Source organism: Pipistrellus kuhlii, unplaced genomic scaffold (genome assembly GCF_014108245.1).
Source record: "Pipistrellus kuhlii isolate mPipKuh1 unplaced genomic scaffold, mPipKuh1.p scaffold_m20_p_3, whole genome shotgun sequence".
Taxonomy (NCBI): Eukaryota; Metazoa; Chordata; class Mammalia; order Chiroptera; family Vespertilionidae; genus Pipistrellus; species Pipistrellus kuhlii.
In genome coordinates, this window is record NW_023425529.1 from 38,449,521 (window position 1) to 38,473,780 (window position 24,260).

General features: G+C 36.9%; 1 protein-coding gene across 2 annotated transcripts in view; it reads right to left on the reverse strand.

Annotated features, from left to right (window-relative positions):
• The window catches only part of NELL2 (neural EGFL like 2), a 310,243-nt gene that overhangs the window by 17,103 nt on the left and 268,880 nt on the right, over positions 1-24,260 (reverse strand). For both annotated transcript variants that reach the window (XM_045587932.1, XM_036457537.2), the window contains exon 17: positions 6,941-7,081. In XM_045587932.1, the coding sequence (XP_045443888.1) occupies positions 6,941-7,081 (141 nt within the window). The remainder of the gene's footprint in view (positions 1-6,940; positions 7,082-24,260) is intronic.

Here is a 24,260-nt window from a genome sequence, read left to right on the forward strand (position 1 = left end):
CTAATCATTACCTTTTGTTAGCCAGTGGGATTTGAAATAATTTGAGCTCATCTTACCTCTTCTGCTTCTCTACCCTGGGTTTCTCATGGCAGAGGCTATTTTCAGTTGAGTGACAGTATAGAATATTAGAATTCAGTTTTACTACAATATATTATTTCTAAATTAAATATGCATAAAGGGAATATATTCTGCTTTGAAAAGCCTACTATGGAATGTAAATATTTCAACATTAAAAATATTGTTAGCTTCTTTAGTGAGTAATTTTTAAAAATCACGTTGCTAAATCCAATGGTCAAGTCTCAATTGTCATCTAACTGGATCTAGCAGCAATATTTGACATAGTTTATTCCCTCTCCCTCGTGAGTTTCCTTTACTTTGCCTCCTATCACATGGTAGCTCTTGTAGGATCTTCTGCCCACATACACCACTCCCCTCCTCCCACCCGCCCTGTCCCAGATATAACAACTAAACTATGAATAAACTTTAGCCAAGCAAAGAAGTGGAAAAGAGTGGTCAAATCAGAGGCAAGTGTGTGTTCAAAGACATAATATTTAGAGCCATCGAGATGTGTTTAAGGAATAGAAATGTTGGTATGACTTGAACGTCTAGGGAGAGAAGAATTGGTAAACATGCAGTTAAAGAGAAAGACAGGGCCTGGAAAAGGTCATGTTAAGAAATGTGAACTTTATCATAAAGACAATACAATGTCATTTTAGAGAATTCAAAAAAATCATAATCAGATATCCATTTTAGAAAGATTCCTTTGGCTTCATATTGGGAAAGGGGTTTGAGTGGATTAGAATTTGAAACCAGGAGATCAATCAACAGGCTCTTTCAGTAGTCCAGGCAAGAGACAGTCATTTCATAAGAGCAAACACTTATACAGTGATTGGTATTACTCAATTCTAAGTATTTTCATAGAATGGCTCATTTAATCCTCACCCCACTGAGGAAGGTACAGTTGCTATTCACTTTGTACAGATCAGGAAACTGGGCATAGAAGTGTTGCATAACATCCCTAAGGTCACACAGTCAGTAGGGTATGGAAAGACCACGTAGTCAGCCTCCAAGTCTGTGCTCTGAAGCACAGTGCCGTACTGAATGGGAGCAGTGGGGACACCCAGAAAGAAAAAATGGCGATAGAATTTTCCAAGAAAGAAAACAACAAAGATAAAGCAACACAGTGACTTGTGGGCTTTAAAGATTAGTGAAAGGGAGAGACCATGAACGATGTTCGGATTTCTGGCCTAGAAGATGTGGTTGATGATATTTCCAGAAAGAAAAAGCAAGGTTTTGCTGAGGAGTAGAAATGGGTGGCAGGGATGGAGAAAGACATGAGTTAGTTTAGAAAACTGAATTACACTTTCCTCTGTGTTTCCAAGTAGAAGTGTCTTACCCGTAAGTAATTGGATATGTGGGCTGGAGTTCAGAAAAAGGACTGGGCTGACATATAAATTTAGTGAAGATATACTTTCATCATTTCCTTTCTCAAAAATTGTCCTTCAGATTCCAGTTCAAACTTTTTCATAAGGCATTTAAACTTATTTCCTTTGCTTGCATTTTCTTTTCCTACCTCACCCGAACAGGAAATAATTTCTTTCTTTGTTTTCTTACAGACTTGAATTTATATTTTTCTCAAATATTTATAATTTCTAAACTTGTAGCTTTCTCTTCTATTAAAAAAAATCACTACATTCTATCTTCTGTAAGAGTTTTTGTTATACAAATTTTATCTCTTTTACAAGCTGAGAGCAGAGACAAGAAAGTGAAATGTGGGCATGAAAATAAAATATTACTAAGGAAAAAATACAGGCTTGGTAGAAATTATGATATGGACAAGGAAAATGTTACTCTGGCATATTACCTGGGGATTAAGTGTCTATACCTCTGAGTAAATGAATGAACAAAACAGCATACACTTTGTATAAATGTAGCTCACAAACATGTATGTTGTAGATTACACAACTGAAGCCTAAAAAACAGTGAAATGGTGCACAGTTATTGATTGAAGTCTTCAAGTATGACTCTCATACTTCATTATAATTGTAAATTCACTGTTGTGGCTTTGTCCACTTTGAAATGCTCTTGTTAATTGTTAAGCAACAAAAAATATGGTGCTTTCTCAGAAATAATCATTCTCTTATAACTGTATCCTTCCATGTACTAATGTTATAATTCTATAAGTCACTGAAATTGCAGTAAATGGATAAGTGTTCAAAAGAAGCATTTTAGTCTTTAATTTTTTTTAAAGTTGCCGAGACCGGTTTGGCTCAATGGATAGAGCGTCGGCTTGGGGACTGAAGGGTCCTGGGTTCAATTCTGGTCAAGGGCATGTACCTTGGTTGTGGGCATATCCCCAGTAGGGGGTGTGCAAGAGGCAGTTGATCGATGGCTCTCTCTCATCTATGTTTCTAACTCTCTATCTCTCTCCCTTCCTCTCTGTACAAAATCAATAAAATATTAAAAAAAATAAAAGTTTTTATAGCACTGGTGGCTTTTTAAAAAAAGACTCCTTCATAGCACTCTGACTTCTGAAAGGGTAGTATATTTCTGTGGTAATCATTATAGATTCTATTGGAAGATAACAAAAGAATAATTATTCCAGATTGTGGTTTTGAAAAAATCAGAATTTCAACTGTTTCTGTGTAATTATCGGTGTAAGCATTCCATAGAGTATTTTACTTCACTATCTTCATCTTTATTATGTGTTACTTTAATGGCTAGTTTAATCTTTCTTGTTATTTTCTAAATACTCATGAATGCACTAATTATGTTTTGTCTTGATCATTACTATATATATGTAAATATATATTTACATATAATTTAGCTACTATCAATCATACTATATATCTACCTTTAAAATAGATTATGTTCCTAACACACTTCTGATCAAAATGTCACCTATCATACATCTCTTATCTTTGTCATTAGAAAATTACAGGTATCATCTACTAGGTTCAATTGCTATAGACACTGATGATTGACAAGCAAACAAATTCTAAGACTCTTCTTTTTTTAATTTTCCCTCATTTGAAGATATGCTTTATTTATTGACTTTATGAGAGATGAAGGAGGGAGGGAGGGAGGGAGAGAGAGAAAGAGAGAGACAGAGACAGAGAGAGAGAGAGACAGAGAGAGAGAGACAGAGACATTGATATAAAAAACATGGATGGGGTGCCTCCTGTACATGCCCTGATTGGGAATTGAACCAGTAACCGAGATATTGCTCTGACTGGAAACCAAGCCACCACTTTCAGTGGATAGGATGATCCAACTAACTGAGCCACACTGGCCAAGGCAATTTTATGACTCTTGAAGCTTATGCTCTATAGCAAACAATAAGGAAGGAAACACATTAATATATACAAACATTTCGGGGAAATTTATAATGTCTATGAAGAGAAGTGAAACGATAAGTATATAGTGTCAGAGGTAAGATGCTATTTTAAATTGGGAGTTAGGAGAAGTCATTTTAGAGAAAATCTACATTCAACTTTTTATTTTATTTTATTTTATTTTGTTTTGTTTTATTTTATTTTATTTTATTTTATTTTATTTTATTTTATTTTATTTTATTTTATTTTATTATTTTTTAAAGCAGGTAAAGATCTAGGGGAGGAATAATCCAGAGAAAAAGAACAGCACATGAGAAGGGAATCACTTTGGTGTATTTGAGAAGTGTCAAGAAAGCCACACATCCATATCATGTCGGCCTTTGTAAATCATTATTAGGAATTGGATTTTACTCTCTGGTGAGTGAACAGAGAACTGGTAGGGTTTGTGAGAAAGCCAGTAGAGAATACTGTCCTCAAAGCCAAGTGAAGAAAATTGTTTCAAGAGGAAGAAATGATCAACCGGGCCAAAAGGCTGGGCCATCCAGCAGAGAGAGTGACTGACCAGGGGGATTGGCAAATGAAATTGCTATTATTCCTGGAAGGAGAGCATTCCCTGCAGCAAGGGGACCCAGCTTCACCGGAAGCAGGAAAGCGCAGGTAACAAGGCTAGAAATTTATTTTAAAGAGCTTTACTCTAAAAGGGAACAAAAACATGGGAAATAAGGTGATATCAAAGTAAGTGACATTTTCTTTGTTTTTGTTTTATTTTTTAATTATGGGTGCTACTCCAGGCTGTTTGCATGCTGATGAGAATGATGCAGTAGGAAAATAGTATTTATGATATGGAAGAGAAAGTGGATAGTATAAGAGCAGAGACCCCATGTGATTTTGGAATGAGGTACAAAGTACAATGGAGAGTTTAATTTTTGATAGGAAAAATAAAACTTCATTCAGTGAAACAGGAGGGAGGGAAAGCAGCAGATAAAGACATGAGAGAGTTATCCAGTTAGCTACTGGGGCAGAAGTGAGGTATTTCTGTTTTCTCAGTTAAGTAAGAAGAGCCATTAACAGAAAAATGAAGAAAGAGGAAGTGCTATCTAAGGTCTGAGGAGTTAAATGGCTCTATGCAGAGGAAGTGCTATCTAAGGTTGGAAACGGTATGAAATGGTTGTATCAGACAGTTGCAGGGGAGAATTACTAAGGAAATAATACAGAAATGCTGGACAATGCTGAGGGACCCTATAAGATGACCCCCAATGATCCTCAGCATTTAATGTTTAGCTCCTATATAATCTCCTCCCCTAGAATGTGGGCTAGACTTATCGACTTACTTCTAACAAATAGAATATGGGAACAGTGATGAAATGTCACATCTGAGGTTAAGTTATAAAAGGGCTATGACTTCCATTTTGGTCATTTGCTCTCTCCTGAATTGCTCACTCCAGGGGAAGGAAGCCAGCTCCTGTGCCTTGAGGCAGCCCCATGGAGTGGCTCATGTGATAAGGAAAGAAGGCATGCCAATAGTCCCATGAGTGACCTTGGAAAGCCAGTCCCATTACCTCCAATCCCACCAAGACAAGTCTTCAAAATGAGACCCCGGGCTGGCCAACAACTTAACTGTAACCTCATGAGAAATCCCAAAACCAGAGACTTACTTGTAAGCTGAGGTCAGTTTTGTTGTTTTCAGCTGCTAAATTTGGGGGGTAATTTGTTATGCATCAAAAGATAACAAGTACAGCCCACTTAGGATTTGTGGTCATTCATTTAAAAAATAATGAGAGCAGTTACAAGTGTAGAGTAAATAGTCAGCAGAAGTATATGGTTTTCTACTTATAAATGAAAGGGGTGCAAGGAGACCAAACAGAATGAAACAAAGATTACCCCTAGAGAAGAAGTGGAAGGCATGGGGAAAGGGAGATGAACTAAAGACGCATTTTCAGCTTTCATGTATATGTTTCTGTATGATTTAGATATAATCACCTTATATTCATCTTTTTTGTGGGTAACTGAAAATAAAAGACAAAAAGAAGGCTTCTTTCTCATAATATACTACAGAGTACAGGCAAAATAGTTTATCGGGGAAGAGCCAAATCACAGTATGATCTGCTTCTGGTCCCTGAATTCTCTACAAGGCTGGAAGTACTTAACTCTGAAACATTAACAAGGGCAAGGGAAAGCCCTCAGACCAAAGTTAAATGGCTCTATGCAGATGCCAGTCTTTAGCCCCTGGCAAGGAATTAGTTTTCCCATTCCTAGTAAAAATCCAGATGGCCCCTCTGCTCAAGGTCCAGAGCTCGGTGGCCGCTGGCAAAGCATGCTGGGAGCTTTGGCATCTATCACCCAAGTCTGTTTCACTTTTCTCTGTGTGAAACCCTTTAGAGGCACAAGGATAAAAGACATCATATCATTTAGGTGTCAGCTACTGTTAAGTCAGCTTCTCCAAGGCTTTCATTGACTTTGTCATTTTAGCCACATTATTCTCTCAGGCTGTTACTCTATGAAGGTGTAAATACAAATGGAGGAAATAATGATTTTTTTAGGTGTTTTTTTTATTTTTTATTCTCCATTCCTGTGCCTACATTTGATGGCAAATCCTTTCAGTGTGGGTGGTTTCCCTGGCAATTATTCACTGTGTTCTGCCTGCTGTTTAAAACCTGTGCCCCTTGACAGATAGCAGAATTGTTTGTCAATTCACTGAAATGGATTCAAAATTAATGGTAAGTAATCTATATATATAAATGCCTAAGCAACTATTTGACCATTTGACTGGTAGTTATGATGAACACTGACCACCAGGGAACAGACACTCAACACACAGGCATGGAAATATGGAACAAACTGATGAATCTCAGAAGGGAGGAGGGAGAGGGAGGGAAGAGATTAACCAAAGATTTTTATATGCATACTAGAGGCCTGGTGCACAGATTCATGCACTGGTGGGGTCCCTCAGCCTGGCCTGTGCCCTCTAGCAATCTGAGACCCTCAGGGGATGTCAGACTGCCAGTGTTGGCAGATCCCTGAGGGCCAGGCCCAGGGATCCCATCGGTACACACATTTGTGCATCAGGCCTCTAGGTGAATATAACCTGGTTGAATTTTTCACTCGTATTAGGCTGAAATCCTCTTTCAAGCATGAATCATACCTTCTATATTCAACATGAAATATCCACTAAACATCTCTTATTTTGCCAGGCAAGTGATATGTTATTGTGTACTGTGTGTATTATATTTGGCTATATCACTATTATATTGCTATTACCTCCTTTTTCTCTCTAGGCTGCTTTCTTCATCTACTTTTTCAAGTTTTTTTTGGATTCATATTTTGGGGGACAATTCCAAAATGTATCTGATATTCATTCTAAAACACACTCAATGGTTACAAATATCCGTAGAGAATTTGTTTAGTGTCACAAATGTTAATAATCTAAAAACTGATTATCATAGTTCGCAAGCAAAAGTTAGATTTTAACATGTTTCCCATCACTGCTATAAAAGCACACAACAAAATCACCAACTTAAACATTAGGTTAATGGCAACTATCTATACCTTATCTATTCCTCGGGTTCAAGAGGAGTTTTAAACTCTAGGTCTTCTCCTGTACTGACCTTCGCACGACTCTCCGCTGGGGGAAAACATTCCATTGTCATGGTAGCCGTCTCTGCACTCACAGTGGTACCATCCAGGCAGGTTAATGCAGTTGGCCCGGCTGTCACACTGAACAAAGCCATCCGAGCACTCATCAATGTCTGTGTGGGAAAAGAAAACAAACACGGGCTGTTATACACTTGCTGCTTTTTATCTCAAATAAACAAAGGTATTCTACGAACATCTTAGCACCAGCAAATCCTAATTGCCGAGGAAATGTAAGATTGTGAAAGTCCGCTTGGTTATTGGAAGCATTACAGAAAGAATGAGTGGTATTAGTAAGAGGAAAGACATCTATTGTAGACAGCTTCTCTGTTGCAAAACTCCTCCTGCTGTAGAAAATGGGAAGAAATTACCTGTGATGGTCATTAGTGCTGCTCAACAAATATTTCCAGCTCTTCTGGACACAGCAAGGATTGCCACGGGGCATCCCAAAGCTAATTCTGGAGTGACATGTGTCCCTGCGAGGCAGAGCCTTGAAGATGCAGTGTGTGATTCACACGTATATTTTCCCCATCACAATAACCAGCAATGTTCTGATCATCGGCAGTTCCCTTGTGAGGATGGGGTGGGGCACCTTCCTCCTCTACTTGGAATGGACATGTAGTATAAGCAGGAAATCCACCTGCTTGCTCTACGCCATTGAGATTTTAGGGTCTTTTATTACTATCAGCATACCCTATTACAACCTAATGCATCATTCATCAACATGTGGCAATAGCATTCATGCATCAATATCCTTCATATTTCTGAAATTATATACCCTTTATGTCACTATTGAATGGGTTCCTCATATATTAGCTGATTCAACCCTCAGAAAATAGCATATCAGACAAATGGGGGGGGGGGGAATGAGGTAAAGCAATTCTATGCGATTTAATGAAGATCACCTATATGTTCACAGCGGCCTGCAAGTAGAACAGGCTGAAATTCACAAAATTCCCTTCACGAAGAAAGGTATGTGTCTTGAGTCTCATTTATTTCTTCCAGTGATTTATTAACACTCACAGATATTAGGAACCCTTTATTCTCATGGTTCTATTTGCTACGTAATGGGAACATCCAACCCCATCCAAGTCTCTTCCTTTGTTCATGGAGGGAAAATTCCTAGAGTTGCCTTACAGATATCTTCCTCTCAAATATCTCTGGGGTCTGGGTGCTCTGGGTTTGACTCAGACCCTACGTGATCTGGTGGCAGGGCACCACTGTACTAGTAGCTGCGAAATATTCCCCCGTCTTCTAGTCGTGTGCTGTGCCTGAGGACTGATCGCCAAGATAGGGCAGCATTTTCTTCTATGCTTCCCACATCTGCATCATAGTTCCTGCTGCAGTGACCAGGCATGGTGATTTCCCTGGTGTTGAAGGGAAATCCAGCTGCTATTTAGAGGCTTTCCCCCGAGAAAGTCCACTCCAGCTCAGCACAATCTATCTCCTTCCTAGTCCAGTCTCATCTAACTCCAAATTCTTGGAAGTATATATTCCTTTCATTTTCTTTTTTAAATTCCTCTTTTCCTGTGTACAATTTTGAAAGAGACAATTTTTTTTTAAAAATAAATGAATAAAGTTGTGTTTCTTTTAAGAGAAATAAGTCATCATTCATTTAGTTCTGACAAGCCCTAAAACAAGGCATGAACTGTTCTTTTAGGTTAGGTAATAGGCCAAAAAATAGAAATCTTATATTATTGCAAAAGTTTAACTTATTTCTGAACTATGGATGTTTTTGTTTCTGTGGTTCCTCTTTTGAAGAGTCAGTTCCTCAAGTCAGTTGTTCCCACGGTCAAAGTAATTCCTAGTGAGCAAATTAGCTAACCATTGACTTCCTAACACAAGTGGATTGCTTCCACTTACTAAGGCCTCAGAGGTTTTATGAAACAGCCTATTTGTATTTCAAAGGCCTCCCTAAGTGATGAACCTCTGATTATAAATGGGACCAACATCCTTTGCTCATTCAGCTTTATATGGTCTTTTCTTCTAAGGCAAATGATGCAGAAAATTGATTATGTCATTTCTTAAGTGCACGGACAAAAGAAAATAGGTTGGGATTTAAGCTTTAGAAGTGAGTTTCTTGGAAGAAGGCCAGAAGGGGCATGTTTAGAATATCTCATTTTAGAACAATTTGGTCATTAGCGTTGGTGTTTTGGAAGTAGCTGTTAATGGAACAGAGCTTTCTCCAATGAAGCAACTCTTGCATCTATATTTAGTCCTTTAATTTAGCCCCATTTTCTTGCCTGAACACAGTTGCAGAGTTAACTCAGATCCCATGATATATATACATATATATGTATATATATATACACACATATATATGTATAAGTATTAATATATTCAATTTATTTTCTCTCATCACAATCACAATGCCTACACCTATACTATCTTATCTCCAATTTCTTCAAGTTCTTTTTATTTGCAATAATAGAGGCCCAGTGTACAAATTCATGCACTTGGCCTGGCCAGTGATAGAGGCCAATTGGGGCCATCTTGCCTAGTCCCTATTGAGGCTTATGGGAGCCAGCTGGTCGGGGAGGAACCACAGAAGGTTGGCAGGCCAGCTGGGGAGGGTCCACGAGAGGGCTCCATGCATGTCCAACCCTCTCAGCCAGTCCCCAGCAGCAAGCTAACCTACTGGTCGGAGTGTTCGCCCCCTGGTGGTCAGTGTGTATCATAGCCAACTGGTCAAGCAGTCAACCAAATTGTAGACCAATGAGTCAGATACTTAGCATTTATGCTTTTATTATATAGAATAGCAATCTCCTTGATCTATAAACATGCTCATTAAAGATGAATAGAAATGTTTTGCATTATTTTACTTGGTATTTTGAAGACTGAGGATACAATATGTATAGGCCATATGTACTTTCATAAAAAGTTTGAGTATTATTCATTACTAAATAGTATTCAGAAGATGAATACATAAATATATGCATCACTTGTTAATTTACTATTTACTATTTACTGCATACCAATTATGGGCCAAGTACTCAGTGTTGGGGAAACAATATGCACAAACCAGAAGTAATTTCTGCCCTCAATGGATTTATTATCTATCTAATTTATCCTTATTTTAAGAAAATTAAATTGATAAAAATCTGAATTTATACTCATGTAGCACAGTCTTTCCCAACATATTCTATATCTATCATCACTGGTATAGAATTAGGTAATAATAAGCAAATACTTTATTTTAATGGCTACATATTTATATCTCTGAATTACTTCCATTTATAGCAAGTGGTACTAATAGTACACTAGCAAAATTTAAATTTAAAAATGGAGAGGGATTACAGAAACAATATTAAGTAAATATTGGCATATGAATATGACAAGAACTATGAAAGGTTATACAAATGACTAGGGTTTAGAAAATGCCAAGATATGAAACATTTCAGAAGGATTTTCTGAATAGTTCTTTAGGTAGTGAAGGCCTTCATTTACTTAAAATACGATTCAATTTATAAAAGATACAGGTATACATGTGTTATAGTTCAAATTATATACTTGCTATCATATAGGATAGTAACAAAAAACTAGTAAAAATATATTTGCTTCATTTTATACTTTTATGTTCCGGATATCTTTTATTTCTTTATGCAAACTTTCGACCTTGATGCAAGTCCATTTAAAACGCAAGTGTGCTTGAATTGCCAAAGCACACACTTCTCACCAGAAGGCAAGTTTGTTGGCTCATGGATCATTTCCAAGTTAGAGATAAAACAAACAGCCTCATCTGCAAATTATTTGATATACTTAGTTGCTCTCTAAGTATTTAGCAAGTGAAGAATTGCAATCTGATCCACAATTTAAGATTTCAGTGTTTCTTCCCACACACAAGTGTGGATATTACTGAGTTATAACATATGGATGCAGACATATGCTTTCTATATTATATAATAATGGAAAACAGTGAAAAATTTTTGAAGATTTTATTTTTTGGATCCTTCCTTTAGGTCAGGTAAAACCAAAATTTCTATTTGAGATAAATATACAGAGAACAACAGACCTAGGAGAGAAAATCATTATTTTATTCCACATATGCACTATCAAGTTTGAACATATTACTTTCCAAACTGAATAAAAGTACTCAAAAATATAATAGAGGAGTGTATAAGCTCAGATGACTCAGTCTGTATTATAAGAATCTAAATTTTGTCCTCCATAGGCACATTACATAAACACCTAAAAATAAATTTTATGAAAAACTATAATTTCATTAAGTATTATATCTTAGAGAGGAAACTAGTTCCCATGTCCTTAGGGGCAATTAGGGCATTTCCAGTAGCTACATTTAGAACAGCCAGCTAGTGATGATATTAAGATGCTGTCCCAAAGCACAGAGAACCTAAAATCCAAAAGCTATTTAGCCATCCAGCAACAGCCATCAATAGCAGTCAGACTCCAGGGATCCGAATAGACTTAGGTAATAAAATTGGAAGGCACTATTGAGGATAGATTTTCTAGAAAGCACATATGTTTTGAGGCAATCATCAAAAACAAAACAACAAGCAGAAAAACAAGAAGGGCGAGTGTGTGAAACAAGAAGCTCACACACGTGTTTGCTTCCTTTGTTTCCCTCTGGTGTGAGGATGAAGACCTGCTGCAGTGGTGCCCAGACTGCTGGCTTCAGAGGGAGCTACTGAAAATGGCTTTTGCCATAGCACTGAAAGGGTCACTTTAGAAAATGACAAAATACTTCCTTGTAAAATCAAGTGCATTTATAAAATGAGATATGTGAGTGATAATCTCTCATGCATAGTATAATAAGTGATTTGTATTGTTACAACATAGTTAAGAATAAAAAGTGTGCAAATGTCTAGAGATATCCATACCTAAACTAGACCCTAATCATTAATTTAACCTGCACCCCTTTGCAGCTAAGAGAAAACTGATAAGTGGCTACTCTATATGAATGAAAAGAAAATCCAATATTTTTTAAGTGAATACATTATTTTTAATGGCAAAGTCAAATAATGAGTACCATCTTTCATAAATAAAAACCTGGCATAATTTTTCATAAAAATAGTATTTGAACTATTTACATCACTATCCTATGCCCTGGTAGTTAAATTATATTGATAAATAGCAGGCAACTAAACATTCTTAAAACAATTAATCAACCTGTGATTACCCACATGTGGATTATTTGCTTTCTAGATTATCTGCAGCATTTTTTTTTTTTTTAATCATAAGGTCATTTCCCTCTCTCATTTGTTCTGCTTATGGGGTAACTACTTTCAACATTTAGATAGATGTGAATGCTCAAGGAATGCAAACTCATTTGAGCATTATAGTATTTGTAATAACTACAGCAGATTTAGATATAAAATAGTGTCCAAAATTATATAAGACTGATTTCTCAAATGAGCTTTTTGAAAATAAAATATTATCAACTTATGTAAAGAAATGTTTAAAATAATAATATAATCTTCACAAGTGGGATAATGACATTGTATATTTAGTGAAAAATTTCATTACTTTCTAGTTCATAATTAGGAAATTAATGACTGATCCTTAAAAAAGTACAATGTAATGTCATCATTTAGTCATCCTAATAACCATATTCTTATCACTATGCTTTAGATAAAGAAGGGTGAGAGCAAACTCATTGGCCAAGGTCACACAAGAGACCAGAACTCTTTCAAATTCAAATCCAGGCCTCTTTCTCCCACCCTAGGCTGCCTCTCAAAACCAGCACTTGGCCAATCAGAAACAGCTAATGCTTTGAGATATCTGGGTGTATACCTTAAAGTGAGTGAAGTCCAGCTCTTTGGCTTGTTATTTGGGTAACACTGAATATTTAACTAAACCTCTCTGAGTTTTCTGTTTCTGAATTACAAATAATCAATCTCTCCCTCTCTCCCTCTCTCTCTCTCTCTCTCTCTCTCTCTCTCTCTCTCTCTCTCTCTCTCTCTCTCTCTCTCTCTCAACAGTTTCAACAGTTTGTTGTTAACTGATTCCATTAACTGCCCAGGGCCTCATAGAAGTGATACCTGGCTTATAACAGGCGTTTCATATGTGTAAATTCCACCTCCACCTCTAAAATAACCCTTCAGTATACAAAACATGTTCACTTGTCATTTGATTTTTTTAAAAAGAGCAGAGGGAAACGCAGTTTTACAGGTTGAGTTTAGGCCAGAGAATATCTTTTCTTTTATGGACAACTGGGGAGCCACTGAAGAGTGAAAGGGAGTAACGTGTTGTTCTCCTTTCCCCACCCCCTCACCCACTTAACTATTTCTCATCTGACTGTGTCTCATACTTAAATTAACTTCCCTTAGAAAGCCTTTCTTGACTCAAAAGGCTATGTTAGATCTCCTATTGCTCATTGTTTTTTGTACTTTCCCCCATGAGCTCATTGTATTTTGCATTAACAGCAACCATCACAAGATTTTTTTGTTCTAGGTACACTTTGGGGAAAACAAGCAGTGTCTGCATGTTGAACAGACAGGACTGGGAAAGACCAGAGGTAGTCTCGAATGCTTATGAGCTGTTTTTCATTGTTTAAGAAAAAGGTAATAATGATTTTAATTGGAAGGGGGGACAGTGGAAATAGGGATAAAGAAGCTCGCATGCGCGTGCACGAGCATGCATTTTATTTATTTATTTTTTTAATATATTTTATTGATTTTGTACAGAGAGGAAGGGAGAGAGATAAAGAGTTAGAAACATCGATGAGAGAGGAACATCAACCAGCTGCCTCTTGCACACCCCCCACTGGGGATATGCCCGCAACCAAGGCACATGCCCCTGACCGGAATCGAATCCAGGACCCTTCAGTCCCCAAGCCAACGCTCTATCCATTGAGCCAAACCGGTTTCGGCAATGAGCATGCACTTTAAATGCCTATCTTTAAATGGCTCTTTCATGTCCCCGGTGTTGACATCAAACCAGTCAAGTTTACAGTTCATGTATCTACAATAGTACATACCAAATAGAGGAAAAAAGATAAAGAGAACCTGGTTTGTGTGTGGTTTCTGGAATATTATCATTTTTTCTTCCTTGAGAGTCTTTGCATATGGTGTCTCTATTGCCTAGTTGTTCTCTTTTCCCCACCCCCTCACCCACTTAACTATTTCTCATCTGTCTGTGTCTCATACTTAAAATAATTTCCCTTAGAAAGCCTTTCTTGACTTGAAAGGCTATGTTAGATCTCCTATTGCTCATTGTTTTTGGTACTTTCCCCCATTAGTTCATTGTATTTTGCATTAACAGCAAACTTCACAAGATTTTTTTGTTCTAAACTTGCAAATATTACACTGACTTAATTAGGATAATTTCAATTCTGGAGAAAGTTCTCATCTTTCTTTCTTCCTTTCAAAAGTACCTTGAGTCTGGGCTTTTTTCTATCAATTTATGAATTTCTTACCAGTAAAATAAAAGGACAAACAAACAAAATAAGGGAGGAGAAGGTCTGCATTGATTCTATAAATTGATTTTGGGAAACCTGACACGTTTATATTATTGAATTTTTTAATCCATACATATGATATAGTTTCCCTTTCTCTAATGATTTTATATTTTTTATATTATAGTCTTTATCGGTATTTATTTAAAAATTTTGCCTTCATTTTTTTAAACCAACTTTACTTTTTCCAACTTTACTGAGGTATTATTGACAAAATTATAAAATGTATATTTAAAGTGTTTAATGTGATGATTTGATATATGGATATCTTGTGAAAGGATTCCTCCCATTGAGTTAATTAACACATTTATCACCTCAAATGTTTATCCTTTTTGGTGCTGAGAACATTTAAGTTCTACTCTTTAGTAAACTTCAATTATACGATACCGTGCTGTCAACTTTAGTCATATGCTATACATTAGATCCTCAGACCTAAATCCAACTTTACTGAGGTAAAATTTATACACAAAAACATCACAACAATTTCATGAGTTTGGACATGCAACCACTCCCATAACTAATATATAAAACATTTCCTTCACTCCCCAAAGTTCCTAAATATTACAATAGTTTAAAAATATTAATTTGGGTAGTAACTTAGTGCTTGCTATTCTGAGTAAGCTGCATACAACCACACATTGAGAACACCTAGCAAAGCACTTAATACATGGTTACAGATTCATAGACACTTGCTGAATGAATGAGTGTAATATCCAGTAACTAAGTGGCAAGCCCACCTTTGCGATCAGCTGGGTCAGAGTGGGGATGCAGGCAGGTGTCAGCTTGAAAGCATTCACTGACCTGCAATAACAAGGTGGTACAAAGACACTTCTCAACCCACCTCAAATATTTATGTCAAAATGTTGACTACAATATTAAGTAGAGGAGAATGTGCTCATTGAATATAGATGTATATACATATTTTAACAGAAAGATCACAAGGCTTCTGATTGAAAACATTTGAAAATATCTTCTTTCCCCCAATCTTATAAACATGATGTCAAAATAACAAAGTTTAGACAAACAAAGATAAAAGGAAATTGCCATCAAGAAAGAAAGAAAATTCAATACGTATTTTTCTTTTCTTAGAAAATGGGATAAAGGTCAGAGCCAAGGAAGCCACAGCCCAGAATCTATATGGAGCGATGTGGTCCTACAGCTGATGAGGGCAGTAGCCTACCTTGAAGGATTCTGAAGCTACCTGAAATAATACTTTAAACAATAAAGAATTGTTTTAAAAAAAGGTAACAAACATGTGCTTAGAAGGAAAAAGTAAATATATGTGTCATATAAAATAAAACTGCTTGTTATAATAAAATGTTATGATTTCATTTATATTTCTTTATTTTTTTTCATAAAGAACTCAGGGGAGATTTTTGTCTTTATTTTAAAGATAAGATTATTATATCAAAGTATTTAATAACACTTAAAAAATATACCATGCAGGGCTGCTGAGATCTGGAGCGGAGAGTAGCTGGGTGAATTAAAAGTCTACTGATGAACAATCAGCCCACCCACTTCCTCCCCCCTGGAGCAGACTGCAGCAAGAAAGCAATTACCCCTGAGGCCAGAGTGAAAGGTTCCTTTGTGAAACATTAGTAAATAAAACATCTGAAGGAAACTAAGGCAGCTGGTGTAGGAGTTGTCATCCTTTGGAACAAAGCCCCCTGCATCAGTATGTAAAGATCTCAAAGTATAAATAACCAGCTCCTTTTCAGTCCCCCATTGTAAGTCTGCCAATCAATAAACATTACCTCACTATCAAAGCTCAAAGTCAGTGTTTCTATTTAGTCACTCTTGAAACATTAATGTGAAACCAAAAAACAAGAAATACTTGGGTAAAGTTTATAACAATATAGGAGAATAACCAAGATATAATATCAGAAAAACTAATCTTGAAGGAAATAGAAACAAACACAGAACTTAAAATATTTCTTGTTAATATTTTCAAATAGATTTGAGAGACTATTTTCTCCATAAAAAGGACAGTGCTATAAAAAGAGAAGCAGTTCTTAGAAATTAAAAATAGGATAGCTGAAAATTTTTAAATGCAATATAAGGCCTGGAAGATCAAGTTGAAATAGTATCTTCAAAAGTATAACATGGAAATATATGAAAAATGCAATATAGTAAAAGCAAAGAGCATAAACCCAAAGTACTACCTTTTGACAAAAGACAAAATTCATACAAAGGAAAGAGAAAATCAATAGAAGGAAAATATCTTTTAACATAATAATAATTGAAGAACTTTCCATAGAACTGTAGTTTTTGGATTCAAAGGCCCCACCAAAGTCTCCCAATAACAATGACATGACAGTCAATACTTAGTGAGGGCTAATTATGTGACAGCCACTGATCTTTGTGATTTACCTTCGCATACTCATTTGACAGCAGTCTCATGAGGAAGGAAATGTTATCACTCTCCTCATTTTAAAGAGGAAGCAATATAGACACCTAGAGTTTAAGTAATTCTTCTTAAAGGTATTGAGAGGTAAAACTGGCATTTGAACACAGACACCCTAGGTACAGAGGTCAAACCCTAGCCCCATACAGTCTCACAAATGAATGAAACAAAAACTCACATATAAACACACACTATGAAATTTCACAATAAGAATAAAACACAAATCTGAATAACTTCCAGAAGGGAAATAACAGGTTACATATAAAGGGATGAGAATCAGACTAGTATCATTTTTCTCACTTGGGGCACTGTATGCTATAAGACAATGAAGCAATGATTTTGACCCTAGAAGTCTATACTCAGCATAACTGTCTGAAGGCAGAATAAATATATTTAATATATAATTCCACAGAAAGTTTATGTGCCATTTTAAAAAATGATTTACTGATGATACAGTTCAGTAAAATAAAGGACTACATCAGTAGTTCATCACTCCTTGAAATACTTTCCTCACTCTGCAAAGAAGCACCCCTTTCTCAGTTCTCCTCTAACCTCAGTGGCCTCTATATTTTTATCTTCTTTCCAGATTTTAACTTTTCATTCTCCAAAAGTCTGAGTTCCCCAGAGATCTATCCTCAGATCTCTTGTTTTCTATCTATGATACTAACTTTTTTTGTGTGATTTTTATCCAGGATTAGGGCTTTAAATACCTAAACATCGTCCATACCTATAGAATTCAATAGTGTTCCCCAAAAATTCATGTCTTCTTGGATTCAGAATATGACCATATTTAGAAATAGGGTTTTTGCAGATATAATTAAGAATCTTAGTAGGTAGTCTTCTTGAATTTAGGGTAGGCCCTAAATCCAATGATTGAGGTCATTATAAAAAAAAAAAAAGAAGAAGAAGCAGAATGAACCACAAAGAATGTCAACATGGAGACAGAGGCAGAGATTGGAATTACATAGTCACAAACTGGAGAATGTCTGGGGCCACCAGAAACTGGGAGAGGCAATGGAGATTCGTCCTGGAGCCTTCAGAGGGAGCATGGCCTGATGATACCATGATTTTGGACTTGTAGCCTCCAGATCTGTGAGATCATAAATTCTTATTTCAAGTTACCCAGTTTGTGAGACCCTCTTTACAGCAGCTTGATGAAAATATCAATAACACATTAGTTCATTCAAATTTCAACCAGATGCCTCTTTTCTCTTCCAGACCTGTATATTCAATTTCTCACTCCATCTTTCCACTCAGATACCAAACTTCTCCTTCAGAAAATCTTCCTATCTCAGAAAATGGCAGTACCATCCAATTTTTAGGCAAAACCGTAGCTTTCTTTTCAATTCCTCTCTTTCATTCATATTTCTTTATCAATTCTATCAACAAATCCTATTGGCAATGTCTTCAAATTATATTCAGAATCAAATGATCACTTACAACTGTCTTCATGCTTGCCAGTGCAGTCTATGTCACCCTCATCTCTCACTTGAGTTAATATGACTTCCATTTCCCCCTCTTATAGTCCATTCTGATTTCCGATCAGCCAGGTGATTCTTTTAAAACATATGTCAGATTGTGCCATACCTCTGCCCTGATTCTCTCACTCAGGAAGGACATTAGGAGGGAAACAGATTGGGGGAAAGCTGTAGGGCATATCCACTATTATCAACCATTTTCTATTTCTAAGTCTGGGGACTACATTTCCCAGAAGCCATTTCTCTTTCTGATTCTGTGTTAGAGTTCATCAATGAGAGGAACTCCTGAAATTCACTAGAAAGATGTAGAGAAGAAGCATTATTCTTAGGACATCATGGCAGTCAGTGTCAGTGGTTCACTCTTGGGAGCTCTGGCTTCTTCATCAGTTCTCAGGTGGCAGTCTAAAGTGATGATTGAATGCTTTCCAAATCCTCTGGCTGTGGCCTTAGACATTCACTCCTCCAACTCCTCCCACATCTGTAAATGCTAATTCCTAGATAAAGCTCCTAATTCCCAAAGTATTTATAGTGGCTGTTTTCCTGATGGAATGCAGACTGGTACAGTCTGCATTCCATCAGGAAAAATATTATCAATTAGATAATATTTAGGGAAAATATTATCAATTAGAGGCCCAATGCACAAAATTCATGCAAGGGGCTCAGCTCCCACCACCATTGTTGCCACCTCTGCCTCAGCCTACCCCCTTTCCCCCTCCCGCACAACTGCTGGGGGACTCTACTGCCTCTACCACTTCTGGTCCCTGCCACCACAGCTTCATCCAGAAGGTTGCCTGGAAGGACATCTGGTCTAATTAGTATATTACACTTTTATTATTATAGACTGGAGGCCTTGTGCACAAAATTTAAACATGGGCGGGGGATCCCTCAGCTCGCCTGCACATTCTCACAATCTGGGACCTCTTGGGGGACATTCCTCTTCCATTCTGGGACCACTGGCTCCTAACTGCTAGCCTGCCTGCCTGATTGTCCCTAACTGCCTCTGCCTCAGCCCCTGCACCCAGGACTCAGGCTTCCCTCCTTTGGCTGGTCATAGGCACCCAAGACCCCAGGACCCCAGGCCAGCTTCTCCTGGGCCCCAGCTTTGTTAGGAAAGATGTCTGGAAGACATCTGGTTTATCCAGACTAATTAGCATATTACCTTTTTATTAGTATAGATTAGAAACTTCAAGAAAAACAAAAAACAAAATAAGATGTTTTAAAGATAAGAAATACTATAGCCCAATTGCCTCTTGATGTGTAGTTTATAGGCTGCTCAATGGATTGGAGACTCTTCCAGGTAATTGAGGGTTACAGGTTCTGATTGGGCTGCAGAAAGCAACCAATGAGGCATGAGTGGGTGAAGCAGCAGGTCAATGTTTCTCTCTCTCAATCTCCCTTCCTTTCTCTCTCTCCAAAATCAGTGCACACATAGTTTGGTGCAAAATAGGTTTACAAGTTATGAATATGCAAAACACAGTTTATTCTTGTATTATTATTTATTAATTATTGTATTATTTTTCCATAAGAACAACTGCCCCACCATGTATACTATTATCTCTCTAGTAAACAATATTTACATGGTCACCATGACATAAACAATATGAATTTTCAAATTTTAGGTCCAACTGATAGAGGGCACGGGGTATTTCATTATAGTTACTGCAAAGAATATATCTATCAATTCTGAAAATACAAAAAGTCAGAAGACAGAAGTTTGGAAAGGGAAAACTGGGAAAAAGCAGAAAACAGGTTGGGAAATGGAGGTGAATGGCGAGACCAATTTCTGTATTTTACATAGTGAAGAATATTGTAAAACAATCTATGGTAGATAAAACAAAAAATGAAGGTGAAAATATATTGCTGAAGGCTGAAAATGTAACTTATTGTACTAGGAGATCATGGTTCAATCTTGGTCAGGGCACATGCTCGGGTTGCAGGCTTGATTCCCAGTATGGGGCATGAGGAAGGCAGATGATCAGTGATTCTCTCTCATCATTGATGTTTCTCTCTCTCTCTTTCCCTGTCCCATCCTCTTTGAAATCAATAAAAATATACTTTTAAAAACAGATATAAAAAAAACTAGATATATGAGGGTCTCAATCAGAATTGCTACTACAAGATGCTACTAAAATTGGAACAGGTTGGATGAAACTACTAAAGTTGAGATTATAGAGAGCCAAAAAAGAATCAAGGACAGTCCTTGAAGAAGAAACTGAGGGACAGAAAAGGAAGAGGGACTGCAGGAGACACTATTGGCAAGGAGATGGGAAAACCAAGAGTGAAGAGAGGGCTGTCAATGATGTGAAGGAGAATTTCCAGTCACCTCTTGATTTATAGTTAAGAACAAATGCTTCTATAATAGTTTAACATAGAATTGAAAGTCCCTTTGATGTTTGAGCAACAAGTTGAACCAAGCATTTAATCAAATGGAATTCTGAAAACCACTTAAAACTTAAAAAGCTTTGAAGCTTCTTCTTTTTTACAAGGTAGATAAGGCATTGGATATGAGACTTAGTATACTTTTACTTATTCATTTAACAGGTGCATATCAAATGTCTATCATCAGAAATACAGTAGATATTATGGAGATATACACAAGAGCTCACAGTCTAATAAAAAGACACAGCATTAGCACAAATAATTCAGATACAAGGTAGATACCATGAGGCATGTAGGAATAGTACCGATGAAGAAGTAGGTGAATTCAGAAAAAAAGGCATTATCTCATTCTGGAACTCTGATAAAGTGAAACTAGGCCACTAGAGTAAAACACGGTCAGCAGAAACTTTCAGACGTATTCCTTGCAAGTACTAGCCAATTACTTACAACATTTATTCACTTATTTCATTGTAATCAAGTACCTACTGTAAAAATAGGCGTGCTTTATCATATACTAGATGATATTATAATTAGGCTCCCACAATACCCTGAGTGTGAAGCATCTGCTGGCTCTACACTGATAAGTAGTCTGCTCTGAATCAGGGCAAAAATAGGAAGTCTGATTCTGATGCTTCCCTGATCCACTTTCTAACAGCAAGGATTCGATTGTCTACTTGATCTACCTCAATTACTTCCAGGACAAGAAAGAAGCTGATTTTCTCAAACCATCCAGTAGGAATAAGGCGGCTAGAGTGTCTTTGTGTAATAATTCAGTGCAAGCTTTCTAATGATTATTATAGCACTAATTATTAATATACATTTTGCTGAGCTCACTGATTATTCAGAAAATATGCTTTGAATGGCATTCCAGATTGGTCAGATGACAATCAAAATAGTTCTTCTGTATTTATTTGCAAGCTAACTGACAAGAAATATTGCTTCGAGGGAAGGTGAGCGCACAATAAACAAGTGGAATAGTACGGTTTCCATATATCTGAATAAAAGTCACCTGATGGGGCTTTGAGTGGTCCTAACCATGAAAAGTACCCAAGAACAGGTTCTTCTGGCTTTCAGCGAGTGTCAGAGCTCTGACAGGCTCTCTACTTCCAAACCATTTCATTATAATAACTGCTTCCATCTCTGCTGAAGCACCCATTAGCTTGACACAGGTTTCTCAGCCTCTGATAAAACATTACATCTCTCCCACATAGATAATTGAAAGGGGAAAAAAAAAGCAAAAAAGAAAAAATAATAATTGGGCAAATCTTAACTCCTTCCAATTATAATCAAGTGAACCAGCCCATGGGCTTCTTAAAGACAGGCTTGCTCTTTTATGGAGCATTAAAAACCTCTTAACCACACTGACTGATGGCAACTGTTTGGTCCTGTCTTTAGGAGGTCACTTAATCAAACTTCTCCCAGACTAATTATATTTTTTATTTCCTTTAACAACCCATTTCTTCATGATCAATCGTATCAACTGCACAATCCAATTTTATCACCAAGGCAACACCAAATGTTAGATCAAAGGGTTTCTAATTCTGAGTGCCTGATCTTATGGATGCAGCCTACTTCTGTACTTGGGAAGTATATTTTTAAAAACAAAAAAGTGTATGTCCTTTAATCCATATTTTTGTGATTACCTTATATAATGGAGTAGAAAGGAAGAAACTAACTGACATTTATTTGGCTAAGTGCCAGGTATTTTATCTCTTTTGTATGTGGTTTCCATTACATCATTATTTACTCTCTCTCTCTCTCTCTCTCTCTCTCTCTCTCTCTCTCTCTCTGTCTCTCTCTCTCTGCTATATATTTAAACGAGAGATTTGATGCACGGAATTTGTGCAAGAGGAGGCCTTCCTTCCCCCGGCTGCCGGCACCGGCTTCCCTCTGACACCCAGGACCCAGACTTCCCTCTGGCCACTGGCAGGTACCCAGGACCTGGGCTTCCCTCACAGACTTGTCTTCATCTGGAAGGTCATCGGGAAGGACATCTGGTCAAATTAGCATATTACACTTCTATTAGTATAGATAACTATTGAAGAATGATATGAAGGGACCCAAAAGAAAAAAAAATAATCTCTATATGAACAGAGCCACTACAAGCTACTTGTAGTTTTTTGTGGAAGCACATATTCCCCAGGTACTCATCCTGCTACTGCTCAGAGGCAGGAGCCAACCTTATAAAAGGGGTTGGTAAGACGTTTGTCCTTCTAATAATCTTAGTGCATTAGTCAACAACGGAGGCGTTTGGAAGTCTAATTTCATCCACACTATCTCATTGTTAAGCTGCTCAAGCAAAGAAAATGATCTAAATGCACAGTGATGAGGAAGTGATTGAATTATGGTAAATGGATAAAAATGGGTAAAAATGGAATGCTATACAGCTTATTAAAATGATGTTTCTGAAAATTAATGACATGGAAAACACTCATGATAAAATGTCATATACAAAGAAGCAGAATTAAAATTATGGATAAAATATTCTAGTATGTAAATATGTATTTCATGTTGAATAAGATAGTAGCTCCAATTTGTAATACTGCAGATTTTTTTTACTTTGCACATTTCTTCATTTTATAAACCTTGTTAAATTAAATATATTTTGCTTTTATGGTTTAAAAAGATTTACACAAAAATATGGAGTGTATAAATAAAACCAGGAAGAAGGGTAGCTTGTAGGCATCCCTCTCACAAGTGAATGTCTCAGGAAGCTGGTCAAGGCCGTCTAGTCTCCCTCCCACTGTCTCCCCTCCACAGATAACAGATGCTATGCTCCAGACCAGTACTCCCCTCTCCTTCCCCATATGTGAACTGGACTCTCCTGCCTCCATGCTGTTGATTATAAGGCTCCTTTACTCTCTCTCTTTTAAAAAAAATATATATTTTATTGATTTTTTATAGAAAGGAAGAAAGAGGGATAGAGAGTTAGAAACATCGATGAGAGAAAAACATCAATCAGCTGCCTCCTGCACACCCTCTACTGGGGATGTGCCTGCAACCAAGGTACATGCCCTTGACCGGAATTGAACCTGGGACTTTTCAGTTCGCAGGCCGACGCTCTATCCACTGAGCCAAACCGGTTTCAGTGAGGCTCCTTTTCTCCTGAGCACATGTTTCTGTCCCTTGGCTCATTATAGTCTTCCCAGGTCTTATTTGTTCAGATGCCATTACACTTCTCTGGGTTCTAGTTCTCCTGCTGCATTTGATGTTGAACTTATCACAGTCAGCTCAGTGCCTGTTAGCCTTGCCTACCACCCATATTTATTGAGATATAATTGATATATTACATTGTGTAAGCTTAAGGCATATACTGTGGTGATTCAATACTCTTATACAAGATGTCCCAAAAAATGTATACACATTTGAACAGTTGACAGCTCAAACTTGAAAATGAGATGTATTTTAATAAATATTGTCTTTATCATTATTCAAATTGTGTGTATATATTTTTGGGACACTCATACATTGCAATATGAGTACCACTGTAGCATTAGCCTTTGGCCTATTTTGGCTTTCAAAATGCCTTCCTCACTAAGTCTAATCATGTTTAGCTTTTTTTTGTTTTTTAAATGAGATACTTTTCCTTTCACTTGAACATGCAGAGGCCATTTCAGGCT